General features: G+C 54.8%; 1 protein-coding gene across 5 annotated transcripts in view; it reads right to left on the bottom strand.

The window, feature by feature from the left end:
- Window positions 1-16,905, bottom strand: part of ANK1 (ankyrin 1) — a 129,714-nt gene that overhangs the window by 41,854 nt on the left and 70,955 nt on the right. For 3 of the 5 annotated variants that reach the window (XM_084615183.1, XM_084615182.1, XM_084615180.1), the window contains exons 2-3: window positions 11,054-11,155; window positions 804-902 (exon numbers count right to left, since the gene is read on the bottom strand). In XM_084615183.1, the coding sequence (XP_084471309.1) occupies window positions 804-854 (51 nt within the window). In that variant the 5' untranslated portion in view covers window positions 855-902; window positions 11,054-11,155. Of the gene's footprint in view, window positions 1-803; window positions 903-11,053; window positions 11,156-11,565; window positions 11,696-15,298; window positions 15,432-16,905 lie in introns of those variants that run through there. The other 2 variants (XM_084615181.1, XM_084615179.1) reach the window with 2 other exon arrangements.

The raw sequence follows: 16,905 nt of genomic DNA, 5'->3' as shown, positions 1-16,905 counted from the left end.
TGCTGGAGGTTGCTCATTCATCAGCCTGTTCGCTAAAGCCTTTGTCCCGCCTGTCACGAGTGAGCACTGCTCTCCTCAGCGGTGACTTTCAGGTGAGGCAAGGTGACAATGACACATTATTGAACTACGACTGCAGGGAGCTCCCTCGGGGCAACAGGGACCATGCTGGGCCTGAGCAGCTCAGCCCAGGGCTGGGAGGAAGGGACTGTGGGGTTCTGCTGGACCTGGGATAGGAGATATGGACAGGAGGAAGCTCTCACAGGTTAGGTACCTGCTGCTGCCCTTCTCCTGGATGCGCAGTGACGTGGTCTCCTCTTTCCCAGCGTCAGAAAGCCCCTCACTGCTCCTGGAGTGGGTTCTCCCCCTGTGCTCCCCTGGCAGGCTCTGAACCCAGGCCTGGATTTCTTTGCAGCTACTCACCCAGGGATGTCTCCATGGTCCTGCTTTGAGCAGGGGATTGGACTAGATGACCTCCTGAGGTCTCTTCCAATCCTAATCTTCTATGATTCTATGATTCCTCTAGCCCTGTCATCCAACTGGGAGTCCCATTTTGCTTTACACATGACATGGAGAAGGCACCTGCGCTCCGGGAGGCAGGTCAGTTTCACCCACCCCAGTTTATAGAGCAGAGAGGGGAAGGAACCTGCCCAAGGCTGCAGAGAGAGGCTGTGGCAGAGACAGAAACAGAACCCAAATCTCCTGCGCATCAGCCCAGTGCCATTGCTACAAGCCCAGCCTCTCCTGGGTACAATGTGGGCAAAGGATGTGCTGAGCCCCCATTTCCTGCCCGTGCCAGCCCTTACCTTGGTTGTTGTTTCTAAAACGATTTCCTTGTGCAGCAGCTCAGCCACCATCTTCACGTGGCCTTCCTTGGAGGCCAGATGCAGGGCGTTCAGCCCGTTCTGGAAAGAGCAGAGTGACGGGCTGGTTAGCCAGGTTGGGGAACACACTTGTGGAAGCTGTGGGCAGCAGAGGGGAACCCCACTGCCATGGAGCCAGGGCTGCAAACACAAAGCTCACGAGGCTGCACAGAGCAGAGCGAAGCCCTGGGCCACCAGCTGCTAACAGCATTGAGCCTTTAGATCAGCAACCCCAAACCCAATGCAGATCAATCTCGCTGCCCTGTGATACAGATGGGGAAACAGAGGCAGGTGTAACTTGCTCGAGGCCTCAGAGCTGGGACTATGATTCAGCAGTTGCTGGTGTCCAGCCAGTTCACTCTCCCTGCAAAATGCTCCTCTCTAAGCAGGGACATCAGAATCCCAGAGCGATAAACCCCTGTGAGGAGCTGCTGCCTCAGGAGATCAGCTCACATCAGCATCCAGACGGAGCAGGGGGAATCCGCTGGCACCTGGTGTTTTGGTGCCCGCCATCTGCCCACCCACAGAGCTCCTGTGCCAGACAAACCCACCAGCATCTGGCAGCAGCATCACCACCCCCAGCATCGTTCTTCCAGCAATGCCCCAGTGCCAATGCTCTGCACAGCAGGCTGCTAGGTTTAGCACAAAACCCCACCAGCCAAGCCAACACCGGGACTCCCAGCGACACCCACCACCCCAATTGGGACGAACACCTTGTGGTGCTGCTCTGAGTAGCACAGCGCACGGCTGCCTGTTCTGCTCACACACACCCTGCTGCCCGTCAGGTTCCCCTGGCCCCTGGCGTCTGGGATGCCACTGGCTGCTGCAGGGTGAACACAAGCGCCTCGACTGTTTTCCCTTTGCCAGCACAATGCTCCACTCCTCCAGGCATTCGATCTTAGTATCAGCACAGCAGCAGCACCCAGAGGCCCTGCTCAGAGACCAGGAACCCTCGGGCTAGGCACAGTACAAACCCCAACCCACTCCCAGTACACTGGACCCAGAGCTGTGGGCTCCAAAGCCTCAGCTGGGAGCAGCCCTCCCTATCCTGGGGAGCCCTGCCCAGAGCCCCTTCCCAGCAGGTGTCTTTACAAGGCAGGCCAAGGGCTGATGCTGCAGCAGGTACCTGCTGGGGAAGCAGTGGGAGTGTTTGCCCTGCTGTCAGAGCCCGATGCCGAGGCACCACACAGCAGCTGCTGATGCAGTCTTCTCCCTGCACCTTGCACTGGAGGATGAAGGCTGTGACGAAGTGGGACTGTTCTTAATGTTTCCTCTGAACACCGTATGGGTGCCTCAGTTTCCCCTATGCATTTCTTAAGTCTCTAGGTGGTGGAATAAGGGCGTGTAATTGTTGCAGAGCAAAGGGCCAGTGTACTTAAATGGCCGACACTCTGTCTCCTGGCAACTGATGGCCTGGGCCCTTCCCCCCTGCAAGGTGAGAGCTAAAGGGTTGGAGAACAAAGGAATCCGGTGACCTCCTGGCCTGGGGAAAGGGAAAAAGCCCAGAGGAGGAGGGGGGCGGAGAGTGAGTCAGTTGGGGGCTGGCTGGGGATGAGGAGTGAAGTGCAGACGTGGTTTTCTGGCTCATTGCCCTCCAAAATGGACCCGGCTGAGCGGTCCTGTTCTCTGTACCTACAAGCTCTGTGTTAGACCATGTTCCTGTCATCTAATAAACCTGTTTTTCTGGCTGGCTAAGAGTCACATCTGACTGCAGAGTTGGGGGGCAGGACCCTCTGGCTGCCCCAGGAGCCCGCCTGGGCGGACTCGCTGTGGGAAGCACATGGAGGGGCAGAGGAGGCTGAAGGCTCCGAGGTCAGACCCAGGAAGGTGGAAGCTGTGTGAGCTGTGTGTCCTGCAGTCAGTCTGCTCCCAGAAAGGAGACTTCCCCAGAGTCCTGCCTGGCTCCGTAGGGAGCAGTTCCAGAGCATCGCCCAGGGACTCCGTGACAAAGGCTGACTTAGTGCATGGTGCTGGAGCTTACTTGGGAGCCGTGGGCACCGTGAGGGGGCTCAATGAACGCCATCAGCAGCTCTGTGAGAAAGAGAACGACTCTGCCACAATGCAGCTCTCCCTGCCCAGGGCTTATCTGCTCACTTCGGCGGTCCTGGCAAATTCCCACCCTGGCACAATGACATTAATACAATGGGCTCAGCTCAGTCCCCACAGCACACAACGGGGAATGACCTCCTGCCCCTGCTGAAAAGGACCCAGCATTAGGTGTTGCAGGTCAGCGTTACAGTGCATTGGCAGAGCGAAGGTGGATGGCACGTGCCCACAGCTTGGCTAGCCAGGGGCTGCAGATCAGGACTGAGCTGCATCGGACCAGCCGGGTAGGACAAGTCTGCAGAAGCCTTAACATTCAGCATCATTTAAATAAAAACTTAAAATGTATCTTGGCACTCTGTCTGGGCCACCGATCGTACCAGAAACAGCAGCTGCCTTTAACCTTGGCTCCAGACACAGGCACACAAAACCCACCAGGTATTAGAGGAAATGCCCCAGGGGAACATTTTTCACTGAAGTTACTGTACGAAACATTAGGTGCAAATATTAGGTCATTTTTTTATCAGCAGAAGAACTAGTTGCAGAGGCCTATGTCCAATGGCAAATGACTTTTACACGTCTCTGTTACCCTGCAGCGCCCGACACGATGTGCAGCTCATTCACCTAATGCCCCTCTGCCATGTACATTGGTCAAACTGGACAGTCTCTACGTAAAAGAATAAATGGACACAAATCAGATGTCAAGAATTGTAACATTCATAAACCAGTCGGAGAACACTTCAATCTCTCTGGTCACGCGATCACAGACATGAAGGTCGCTATCTTAAAACAAAAAAACTTCAAATCCAGACTCCAGCGAGAAACTGCTGAATTGGAATTCATTTGCAAATTGGATACTATTAATTTAGGCTTAAATAGAGACTTGGAGTGGCTAAGTCATTATGCAAGGTAGCCTGTTTCCTCTTGTTTTTTCCTACCCCCCCCCCCCAGATGTTCTGGTTTAACTTGGATTTTAACTTGAAGAGTGGTCAGTTTGGATGAGCTATTACCAGCAGGAGAGTGAGTTTCTGTGTGTATGGGGGTGGGGGGATGTGAGAACCTGGATTTATGCAGGAAATAGCCCAGCTTGATTGTCATGCACATTGTGTAAAGAGTTGTCACTTTGGATGGGCTATCACCAGCAGGAGAGTGAATTTGTGTGGGGGGGTGGAGGGTGAGAAAACCTGGATTTGTGCTGGAAATCACTTTAGATAAGCTATTACCAGCAGGACAGTGGGGTGGGAATAGGTATTGTTTCATATTCTCTGTGTATATATAAAGCCTGCTGCAGTTTCCACGATATGCATCTGAGGAAGTGAGCTGTAGCTCACGAAAGCTTATGCTCTAATAAATTGGTTAGTCTCTAAGGTGCCACAAGTCCTCCTTCCCTTTGATACAGTTTGTTCTGCCCTTCACTCAGCTGAGCCCATTTCGAGCCAACCTTGCCTTGTGGTTCCCATGCACCCCCACCCCACCTCCCCGCAGCGCTGCACTACTGGGGCTGCAAACTCTGCAAGGAGAGGCCAAAACCCAAACAAGCTGCTGGTTTCTTCCTTGCTTTGCAAGCTGCACAGGGAGGGCCCAGGCATGCTGCTCTCACTCAGCTACAGCTTCCATTGTCTTCACTGGTAGTGAGGAGTGCAGGGTCAGGAGGAGACTGTGCAGCTGTTAAGCTGCACACACTCCAGGAAACTGTGTCATCAATAAAACAAACCCCCCATGGACATTTCTACTAGTGCTCGGTTTGGCATCTCTCCTACACACAGCCTCGGTATGCAGCTAGCATTTCACCACATCCAGCTGTCAGCACAGTCAGCACCCGAGAGGCCACTGAGGCAGCTTCTGCTCTTATTTCTGGTGCCCAGTTCAGTATCCCAGGGGTGACCAACAGGGCTGGGGTGGCGGGTAGGGAGGGGCTTAAACCCTCCTAGGCCGTTTCAACCGGGACTTCTGCCCCCAGAGAATGCCTCCCGCACGTGGGTGCTTCCTTGTTCCTGCAGCTGGGTGTGTGGAGACCATCTGAGCTGTGAGCATCCCCTGTGGGGACACACTCCTGCCTGGTGCATCACACGTGCTGGCTGTCTACTGGTGCTTCTCTAAAGCAGTAAAAGGTCACTTTAGGGCATTGATTTGTCTCCACTGAAATCCGGCTTGCGTGGGAGACACAAGGAAGGGCTCCCAGCAGCATCCCTGGGGTTCCAGCTCCATCCAGCTTCCGGGAAACACTCAACACTAACATTCAACTTAAAAAACCCCTCATGGTTGAGTAATTTTACTACAGAGTCTTTCCTTCTATCTCCTGCTAGAAAAGCCCCTTGCAAAGTACCAGAGCCAAGAGATGAATTTATTCCTTGTAAAATATTCTTCTGTTGATCTCTGGAGACAGCCCCAATCGTACCAGAGTAAAACCTACAAATCCACACACATCTGCTGAAAATTGACTCAAAAGACTTTCAGATCCCATGAGGGAGGAGGCATCATGCCAAGCGGAAATGCACCTAGCCTGGGAGGACACAAAGCTCCTAGAAAACAAGCTGAAATGGAGAGACGGATATTGTGCAGTGAAAGCAGGTTCTGTAACACACACATGGCCATAGACACATTCACTCTGTAACTAACTAACACACACACCCACACAGCACATGGCTATAGACACACTTTGTGGAACGATTGCATACCAGACACATGAACATAGACACATAGGCACTCTGTCTGTAACACACACACATGGCGATAAACACACTCAGATTCTCTCTCTGTAACACACACATCCTGTCACGTTCAGGGTCAGTAAATATAGATTCATAGAGTCATAGATATCGAGGTCAGAAGGGACCATTATGATCATCTAGTCTGACCTCCTGCACAACGCAGGCCACAGAATCTCACCCACCCACTCCTGCGATAATCCTCTCACCTATGTCTGAGCTATTGAAGTCCTCAAATCATGGTTTTAAGACTTCAAGGTGCAGAGAATCCTCCAGCAAGTGACCCATGCCCCATGCTACAGAGGAAGGCGAAAAACCCCCAGGGCCTCTTCCAATCTGCCCTGGAGGAAAATTCCTTCCCGACCCCAAATATGGTGATCAGGTGAACCCTGAGCATGTGGGCAAGATTCACCAGCCAGATATCCAGGAAAGAATTCTCTGTAGTAACTCAGATCCCACCCCATCTAACATCCCATCACAGGCCATTGGGCCTATTTACCATGAATATTTAAAGATCAATTAATTGCCAGAATCATGTTATCCCATCATACCATCTCCTCCATAAACTTATCGAGCTTAATCTTGAAGCCAGATAGGTCTTTTGCCCCCACTGCTTCCCTTGGAAGGCTATTCCAGAACTTCACTCCTCTGATGGTTAGAAACCTTTGTCTAAACTTCCCGATGGCCAGTTTATATCCTCTCAGATGCTGGGAAACCTGTGAAAAATCATTATTCTCCAGCCCCAGAGTGATGAGGCTGTATTCAAGCCTCGAGAACAACGCAGTCTGTTCGAGCATTTGACCCAAACCAATCTGGAGGACCAGAGCCTATGCAGTGACCTAATCGGAAAGGCATCCTGTTCCCACACCTAACTGCTGAGAACGCTGCCCAGAAATACTCTGGCCAGTGGCTGCATGCACAGTACACTCAACCATTCCGAAAACATGAGAGATGGGGCTTTGCTCTCCGCAGGGAGCGAGGTACAGGGCCTGGGCGAGGTTACAGATTAGGAGATTGACCTGGCTGCACACCTGGACAGCCCAGATGGCAGGAGGGCAGCAGGTAATGCTAGCTCCTATTGACCAGGAAGCTGGCAGCAACGGGCTTTGCCTGTTCTCAGGTCTTGAACTGAAAGCGAGGGCAGTGAAGTGTCCAGGAATCGGACAGACACGTGGAGGAAGGAGATGCACAGTGAAGATGCTGGTACTGGTGCCGACGATGATGATGGAATCAGAAGGATGGGGATGAAGATCAGATGGCATGTTAAGGTCTCTGCTTTTGTGTAAGAATACAGGGCCTGTGGAATAGGTCTGACCACATATATCCCCTTTATTATATACAGGACATGTGAGGTTGGACCTTTCCCACAGGTCTGATATTCCCCAGGAGGGAAACCCAAAGGTGCCATCTAACCACAGCAAGATGGCACAAAGCAAACAGGAACCAGTTTGAAGACATCACTGACGGAGGCTCCTGACTGCCGCAGTCACACGCTCCCAGGTCCTCCCAGTCCAGGCACTACAGCATCTCACCAGCAGCAGGCTTGGCAGGGCTCCCTGCACATCGCTGAACGGAGACTCTGGCTGATGGGAACCTGCATCCCCCACCGTGCTAGGAAAGGGCCGTCCAGAACCAGCCGCGCGAGCTCTGCTCTCTGCACAGCCTCCTCCAGACTCCAGCATTCCTTCTCTCTGGGAATAAAGCGGTGGGGCTGGGCACATTCTCAGGTCTCCTCAGGAGCTTTCAGTTATTCTCAAAGGTGAAGTAGCAGCATGGTTCAAGTCACCCTCTATTCATCTGAGGAAGTGAGCTGTAGCTCACGAAAGCTTATGCTCTAATAAATTGGTTAGTCTCTAAGGTGCCACAAGTCCTCCTTTTCTTTTTGCGAATACAGACTAACACGGCTGCTACTCTGAAACCTCTATTCATGACTTCTCACACCTTGGAAGTAGCCACAGCCCCCTCAGCTCACTCTCACCTGCTACCCCCCAGCCTTGGGGATGCCCAAAGCTGAGCACAGAGCAGGCAGAACTAACAGATCCCAGCTTCCCTTTGCATCCAGCGACACTGTGCTGCACTGGGGGAGAGCTCCAGAACGCATAGGAAAAGAACGTGACTCAGAATTAAACGTCCCCCCGTCCCCCATTCCCAGTGATCTGAGAGAGCAGCGGGCCTGTTGAATACCCTCACTGAGGAGTGAGTGAATGTACCCAAGAGCAGGGCGAGCGTGCCAAGTAACCGGCCTCATGCCGCAGCTCAATATCAGGGGCTCTGCTCCGCGAGGGAGCCCACAGAAGAGAGCAGCAGTTGGGTTTAATGAGCGTGCTGGATTCGGAAACAAAAGCACAGCCGTTCGGAAGATCCTGCCTGGATTCGGTGTAAGTCTGTGATCTACTTAGCATGGAGCCTGGCACAAAGCCCAGGGGCCTGGCACTAAGGTGAGGGTGAACTGTTCAGATCTACAAATCCATCACATGCCAGAGACTCAATAGCAGCATCCCCATGGAGACTTACACGGTAGCAAAATACACAATCAGTTCCTGCTTTGCGTACCTGCCAGGACCTGGGCAGGGGTCCGAGTCTCTGTCCCAGAGGAAGGAGCCCAGGAAAGGGGAGAGCCCAAGGGAACAGCTCTCATTCAAAGAGTTTAAAGGATCAGCAAAGGTAGAGACTTTCTACAGGTCAACTCTGGGCCAATTCACTTCTGACTTCCACCCCTGCAAGCCCAGCGCAGTCACAGGCAGCATGTGAACATGAGCCGGATGGCTAGAACCTCTCAGATACCACGGTGATGGGCATGAGAATCTGAGCAGACCAGAGCATGGGCTCTAGAAGCCTGTGTGTGTGATGATGGGCCCCGATGTGACTGGCTCACACAGCATGCTTCCTGGAGATGGGTCCAAGTGTCGAGCTGGGGGCTGCTAATTTGATACTCCCTTGCTGCTGTGAGACCGGTGCCTTTGATGGACTCCCCGCTGCAGGGTCTGGAGCCGTGACTGCACAGACCCCAGCCCTCCACACTCACCCTCCTACAGCCACCGCAACTGGGGAAACCCTCCCCGGCTAACAACATGCCACCAGTCCTAAGCTCCAACGTGTCAGAGCAACAGCCCCCCCGGGGTGCCCCCTGAGCATGCAGAGATCACAGTTCCAGCCTGGCCCCTTCATCAGCCAGGATACAGCCATTACCACCAAGGAGCCTGGTTTCTGGCCTTCTCTTTGCTGGCTTAGGAAACTCCCCTGGGACTGGGACACGAGTGGGGCTCCCTCCAGATACTGTTGGCTTGAGAGCACATTGCTCTCACCTCCTTCTGCCCCTGCCCCCAGCCTTTTAGCACTTTCCCAGTGAGAATCTGCCTCCCCTGCTCCCCCCCCCCCCCGGTTCCTTATATTCCCTGAATTGGTTTGGGCTCCTGTGATCATTGGCTGCTGTCAAGCCAGCACCACCCTGGACTCTGGCTACCAGACACACTGCAGCAGCCTCCCGTGCAGGGCACTGGATCAGACAAGCGCTGAGCAGGACCGCCTGGCAGCTGCCTTCAAACAGCAGCCACAGGGACAGGTCTCAGGCACAGCTGGGGCCCGTGGCAGGGACAGGCACATGGGAGCAGCCAGAGCCCCAGACCTCGGCCCAGCTGAAGAAGCTGCAACCAGGTGACTGCATGGCAGGATCCCGAAACCCCATGTGAGGGCACCGTGGACTCTGCTGAACCCAGACAGCCCCACCCCCCACGCAAACACACACAGCACCACACACGCAGCACCATACACACAAACACACACAGCACCGCACACCCAGCGCTACACATACACACACCCACAGCGCCACACGCACAAACACACACAGCACACACACACGCAGCACCATACACACACACACACACAGCACCGCACACCCAGCGCTACACACACACACACAGCACCGCACACCCAGCGCTACACATACACACACACACAGTGCCAAACACACACCCACACAGCACACCCAGCGCCATACACACAAACACACACAGCACCGCACACACAGTGCCATACACACAAACACACACAGCACCGCACACCCAGCGCTACACATACACACACACGCAGCGCCATACACACCCACACACACAGAGCACCATTCACACAGCGCACACACATACACACGCAGCGCCATACACACACGCAGCGCCACGCACACACCCACACACAGCACCATGCACACAGCGCACACACACCTCCCTAGCACCACACACAAACACACAACTGCCGGGAGCGTGTACATTTGCATGAGCCGTGTATGTGTCTGACAGTCCGAAGAGAACAGTGGCTCATCCAGCTGCGACAGAGACATTACAACTTTCGCCTTCCTCTGCCCACAGCGATGCTTCCTCTAACCTTCCAGTGGCCACATACCGCCCCTGCACTTGCTGGATGCCGGTCAGCAAAGGTGCTGCAGGGACCCAGCCCAGAGCCGGACGCTGGGAGCGGAGGAGTTCTCTCCAAGCCGGGAGAGACAGCAGATGCCTGCTCCCCCTTAGGAGCAAACTCTGTTACAGAGAGCTGGGGCTGGGCTGAGGCTGGGCTGGGCTCTCAGTGACAAGAATTACCCCCTGCAGTCAATGGCGTTCCCCCAGGGTCACTGGGAGCAGAGCATGGCCTTTGATGTGCTCCCAGGGGCTCGCTGGAGCCAGGGCACAGCAGCGCTGTACATGCACCCTCCAGCCGCTGTCAGGGGCAACCTGCTACAGGCCCCTGCTCCCGTAGCCGCAGTGGCTGGACCAACGGGAGTGGTGAGCATGAACGGGGCGGCTCTGGGGCTCAGCACGAAGCAGGCGTACATACAGCAGAGTCTGTGCGTCAGAGCTCACCCCCCTCTAGCCCAGCCTCCTCTGAGAGCACCCACTGCAGCCTGGGCCATCCTGCCCCCTCCCCCTCCCCCTCCCCCTCCCCCTGCTCAGCCCTGGCCCTGCTCTTTGGCAGATGCCCAGCTGTTGTTGACAATCCCTCTGGAGACTGCAGCTTTCACTGCCTGGACAGAGGAGCCGGGCCTGGCAGTGTGAGCGGCTCCGCCAGCCCAGCACCTCCAGGGAGCCCTAAGGGCCTGGCATTCTGGTAACACCCCTCTCCACCTTCATCTACTGCTGCTGAGAGCCAGGGGACCAAATGCTGGGGGTGGGGGAGGTCCATAAAAGGCCTTGAGGATGGGCCTCCAGGCCCACAGACTGCACCCGCCACTGCTGATCTGCCCTCTATCCTGTGACAAGCACTCTGCGCCCACCCAGCGGCCTCAACTCCTCACACCCTTCAGGGGAGCCGCCAGCCACGCTCCCTGCCTACCAGTTCGCTCCCCTTGCTACCCAGCAAACACCCCCACTCTGGGGCGGTCATACATGGGCTAAGAGGGCACATTATTATAGGACCTCAGGGGCTGGTACCAGAATCCTAGTGACCTTAACCTACCTGATTGCAGGTGTTAATATCTACCCCATTCCTCAGGTGTTCCAAGGCTTTGTCCAGGTTCCCGGATCTCGCAGCCCTCAGAAAGCTGGTTGCAGCATCGGCCTGGGAGAGAAAAGAGAGCACATGAGTCAGCATATACCCTGGCTCCAACCAGCCCAGGGTGCCCATTGCAGGGCTAGGGGCATGAGTCATTCCTAGCACTGGGCACATGCTGTAGGGAACAAGTGGCACCAGCCAGCTCCAGGGGACCTAGCAGGGACCTTGCAACAACAGTGGGCTCAATCACCCCATCCCCCCAATTCCTGCTGCCCCCGTCCCACACCAGCACAGGGAACTGTCGCTAGCAGGCGGCCTTTTCAGTGCTGGAGCCTGGCTGGGGGGTCTGTGCTGAAGCAGAAGGAGCTGTCTCTGAAATGCCGTGCAGCAAAGCTGCCATTTATATGCAGACCCAGCTCAGGAACACAAGGGAAACGGCTTCCTTCCCCAGTGCTCTCACCCCGCCTGGCTCTTACCGGCACTGAAAGCCCTGAGCCGGCCACTGGATGTGCAAGAAAAGGGAGCAGGGCTCTCAGTGCTGCAACAACATGCATGCAATGCCCCATTCAAACCCTCCACTGTGCCTGTCCCAGCACCAGCTTCCCCTCCCGGCCCCTGCCAGCAGGGCAGGCTCCCCCTTGCTGTGCTGGGCGGGGATTGCATCAGGTCAATGGAAGGGATGGGAGGAGAGCTCTGTCACGCCCAGTGTGTTTGTGCATGTGGCAGAAAGAGGGCCTGGGGTGCTACTGCAGTGAAAACAATCCACCATCATCACAATCTTGGTGTGAGGGAGTTAAAGAACCAGCACCAGATAGCGGAGCTCCAGCAGCTTGCTCGGGGCTGCACCTCCCAGCAGTGGCGGCTGCACTGGGACCAGGAGGGGAGGGAATGGATGATGGGGCACCATGAGGGACGTGGTCCCTGGCCACTTCCTGGGTGAGGCTCCCAAGGCTGGCCTGACACAAAGCAGCTGGGGAGAGATGGAGAAGGTAGTCACACAGCCAGGCTTTCCACAGCTACAGAGTTTATAACCCAGCCATAGCCCTGCCCACAGCTGGGCACATCTGTCTGGCCCAGGGTCCTGTTCCCCTGGCCAGGAAAAGTCAGTGTGGGCGGGACATGACCTATTTCTCCATTCTTGGCATGGAAATCAATTAAAAATCCCTTGAAATAAAAGTGCCGCGAATCTACAATGAACCCAAGCTTGCTACGGAGCCCTCCTTCTCCACACCAGAAATCTCACCAGTTTATCCAGAACCATTTCCAGCCGCTATTGGTCCTGCTTGGCTCTGCGGGGCCCTCTCCCAGCTCTGTGTGCTTGTCTGGGATGCAGCCTCTGGCCTTGGCCCCCAGCCTGAGCAGCAACGTAGTGCCCCTCAGGAAGCAAAGCAGGCAGAGCCCCTGGTGAGACATGGCTAACTGAGACACTTGGGCTATTATTAACCTTGCACTTCCTGTGCAGGGTGATGCTAATATAGTCACGGGTCATAAAGCAGGAGGCAACAGAGCACAGGGCAGGGGGCAGGGAGAAGCGCTTCGCACACTGATGCAGACCCCGAGCCTCTGACCAGAACCCCCTAGGAGTGCACACATGGGGCTGCGGCTTGCTGCCGTGTCGGCATTTGGAAGAGAGGTGTATTAGCTAACATGAGGGAAAGACAAGAGAGCTGGTTAGCAGGTCAAACCCTTGGCTTATCCCATCCCCAGACCACACTTGGCGGCTTCCCTCGATACTAGAACTGCCTGTGCGCATTAGGGTGCGTATTATGGCAGCACCCAGGGGTCTGGGCTCTGCACAGATACACAGTGAGACAGTCCCTGCCCTAAAGAGCTTATGCTGTAGACAGGCCAGACTGGCCGGGTGGAAAGATAACCACCCTTCTGTCGCATACGGGGACCAGGCCTAGAGAGATTTGCCCAGAATCACACAGGCAATCTATGGCAGAGCCAGAAACCCAGATCTCCAGTGTTCCAGTCCAGAGCTGTAGGCTCACGGCCATCCTTTCTCTACGGACGAGCACCTATTGCCAGAGTTGGCAGGCCCCAGCCACGGTTCGGTAACATTTTCAAAGCAAATCATGACTTGTTAGCAGCAGAGCAAAGCGAGACGGGGCGGAGATGCTCAAAGGATGTGAGAAGTGACTTGGAAAGAGCCGGGTCTCTTGGCTCAGAAACTACAACAACTGGTGTGGGTTAAACTACAATTATAATAAAACCAACTCTGCTATCTGAAGAAAAACCTTCAAATGGGTCTAGAAGGGATCACAGTGTCGCAGCGCTATGCATCCGATGAAGTGAGCTGTAGCCCATGAAAGCTTATGCTCTAATACATTTGTTAGTCTCTAAGGTGCCACAAGTACTCCTGTTCTTTTTGCGGATACGGACTAACACGGCTGCTACTCTGAAACCTGTACTAAATCAATGGAAGTAATGACGGTAACACACATTTACTGGGCGCCTTGCACCCTGAAGGATCACACAACATTTCACAAACAGGAACTAGGAATCCAGCCACCACTGAAATGCAGCCACCTCTGGGGTGATGCAGCCCCTGTTTAAGTAACACTATGCAACAACTTGGGATAGGAAGTAAAGAACAGTGAATCCAGCTGAAACTATGGGGCAAACACTGAGTGGCAGTAGGTGATGACCCAGGCTGGGATTTGCCCAGGACACCAGAGTTAACACACCTAGGGCCAGATATTCAGGTAAGCATGGCACACTGAGTCTGAGCTCTTAGCAATCTGACCCCTAGAGTCATCTTTCACAAGGTGCCCTGGAATATGTCTGGCAAGTGGGCAGGCCCACTCAGTGGAAAGGCAGCTGCTTCTGCAGCATAACACCCCTCATGCCAGACGGGGCACTGCTCTGTTCTGACCCAGCAAGAGGTGGCATATAATCACCAGTGCTGCTTCCTTCAGGGGCCTGGCCCAACTCAGCCCGGCCCATGAGCTCCGTTGGGTGCTACCCTGAGACTGCAAGGCCCTCAGGGCAGGGACGGTTCCTTCTGGAACGCACAATGCACAGTGTTGGGTGCTGCTACACAAGCCAGTGGTACCATGGCTGCAGGCTGAAGCAGTGTCTGGGCCTGAGGCTCTCTTCTTCTCTCTCTGCAGTAGTTGTGGGTTCGCTCAGTAGAGTGAGGACATCACCCAGCTCTCTCTCCACTCCAACTGCAGCCTCTTGGTCCGATAACCCAGTACCGACTGACCTCTCTGCTCCCGCTCCAGGGAAATGCAGCCAAGCCCCGGCTATTGATCCAATCCCATGCACCAGAGAAACAAGAGTCTGATTACTACTTGGGCGGAGGTCCCGTCAAAGCAGCACTGGCTGCCCCCAGTAGCATCCAGCCCACCAGGCTCACCCAGTCCTTGCTACCATTCAGCCCCAAAAGGATGTGCAGCAAGATCCTCAGCCGCATTTCTTGCGGGAGCCACTGGACCCAGCACTGGCTAACAAGGCTCCTGGTGTTAGCATACTTGGCATTACAGGGAAGAGGTGCTGGAGGCCGTGCTGCGGTTTCTGATCACAGCAGAGCAGCCTCCTCATGCTAGGCGAGCGTGTACAGACTGTGTGAACCCCCCTGCCTGCTGGCTCCCTCCAGCCTTCCGAGGAAGACCCAACTCCAGGGACCGACCCGTTGTTTATGGTGCAGAGTAACGAGGAAGGCATCGCGTGGCACTGAGATGCCTTCTGCTCAATCAGGTTTATCTACTGTGATAGACAGGACCTGCAGCCAGAGATGTCCCTGTGCCATGCTCAGCAGTGCACAGTTTGCACGCTGAGCTCAGGGTGCTGAGCTGGAGAGCCCACGATTCACAACAGGGCAGAGCTGAGCATTTTATGTTGCAGCCTCAATGCAGAGGGATTTTCCAGCTCTGAATCCTGCTAGAAGCCTCCTTTGCTCAGTCAGGAGCCACGGAAGGGCAGCACCTCAGCTTGGTGTGGGCATTTCAGCCACTGCCCAGAGACCTTGCAGAGAAATCCCCTTGGAAGAGCAGAGCACAGTACAGCTTCCCTGTCCATAACTCACACATAGCGCTGCAAAGATTAAAATGAGATAACTCCACGGGCTCCAACAGCCCATGGCTGCCAAAGCCCCAGCACAGAGCAGAACAGGGAGGTGGCCAGGAATGCAGCTAGAAAGCAAACAGAAAAGCAAAGCAGAGCTCGCCTGGTGCACAAAGGAGAGGCATGTTGAATACTCACAGCCGCATCTAGACCGGACCTGCCCTGTCGAACTGCCATAGTCCAGCACTTGAACTGAAACCCGAACCTGGTCTCCCCTCTCCCCCTCCTTTGCTAGCTACTCCCCAGCTTTGTGCAAGCCAGTGAGTTACACTGCATTCTGGCTAAAAATACAGGCTCCCTCCTCGCTCCAGCATGGGCCCTGCAGGGCTCGCCAGACACTAATGGAATTGGTTCATTTTCTCTCCATTATTCTGTCAGTTGGGATATTTACTACTGAGCCTCCTCCAGAAAGCAGCTGACTGCTGCCCAGGCCAGGGCATGGGTCGGAGCTGCAGGTGCCCTCCTGAGAACAGCAGAGAGGATGAGCTCAGAAGACATGCCAAGGAGCCTAGCGTTCAATGGGCAACACATGCCACCAGGGAGGGAGGCTACGGTGTGCTTGTGGCCCCCAACTGCTGGGGGACAGGGCCCTGCAGACCAGGCTGAGGCCTGGGGGAGCCAGGCAAACTGTGGCTTTTCTCCCCACAACCCTCATGCATGTCTCAGGGATGCATATCGCATCCTAGGATGTCAGACAGCAGCAGCCAGACAACGCGGACAGCCTGAGAAGAGAGGACAGCTCAGCTTGGATGTGAGTGGCACAGGAAACAGATCTGTGACTCTACTGTCTTCTTGGTGCCACAGCGCGTCTGTCTGTCACTTCTGGGTGTCTTTTCATGGCGACTCTCTGCTACGTCGGTGAGTCACCATGTCAGAGGCCAGAGCAGATGAACTAAGCCATTGAAAAAGTACCAAGGGGATGACACAACAGGGCTAATTTCCAACAAAAGGACCTTCTGCATCATTCTTAAAATAAGGGCAGGCAGGTCGAGAGGAGCTCAGAAGGGTGTGTCTGCCACCAGCCCTGCACACACAGACACATCTTAGGATGTTCGCTTGCCACTTACACAAGTGCTTGCACGGCCGCACACACACACCCACTCACTGTCTCCATACACAGAGAAGCCATTTGTATTTTTCTGTCTTCAAACTGTTTGGATGGAGGCTCTGTCCCTTTCCGTCTCCCGGGCAGTTTTCCGGGACAGTGTAGTCCAGTAGGAGGAGATATTCTTCCTGACTCCCTGTCCTGCAGCACTTGCACTCTGAAACAGGTACCGAATCCTCCCCAGACGCACTGTGTTCCAGGGGATCATGCGTATACAGGCCCTGATCCCATGAGATGCTGGGTATGGCATTGCCCACTGAACGCAACGACAAGAGAGACTTGATGGGAGAAGGATCAGACCCAGACTTTGCCAAGGGCTTCGCAACGCCCAGGATGAACGGCCAGAGAGGAGCACTTGACACTACTCTTATTCTACCTGCTTTCTGCTGACGATTTACTCTCACCCTTGTCCCTCCCCTGCACTTGGCTTTCCCTTCCAGTCCCGAGCGCTGGGCTCTTCCAAGCAGTCCAGCCCAATGCAACATACACATTACGCTCTCGGTTCAGACTCACTTTGCATTCACTGAACCAGCCTCTGTGGGATTCACCCAAATTGGGAGCCACTTTTGAAACACAGGCCCAAGTATCTGCCCAAAGCCCGCAGTGAGCAGCTGGAAGAGCCAATGGGGCAACCTCAGCC

This window comes from Lepidochelys olivacea (assembly GCF_965140295.1).
Source record: "Lepidochelys olivacea isolate rLepOli2 genome assembly, chromosome: 26".
Lineage (NCBI taxonomy): Eukaryota > Metazoa > Chordata > Testudines > Cheloniidae > Lepidochelys > Lepidochelys olivacea.
The sequence above is the reverse complement of the archived record's forward strand: the minus strand, read 5'-3'. Positions and strand labels throughout refer to the sequence as shown.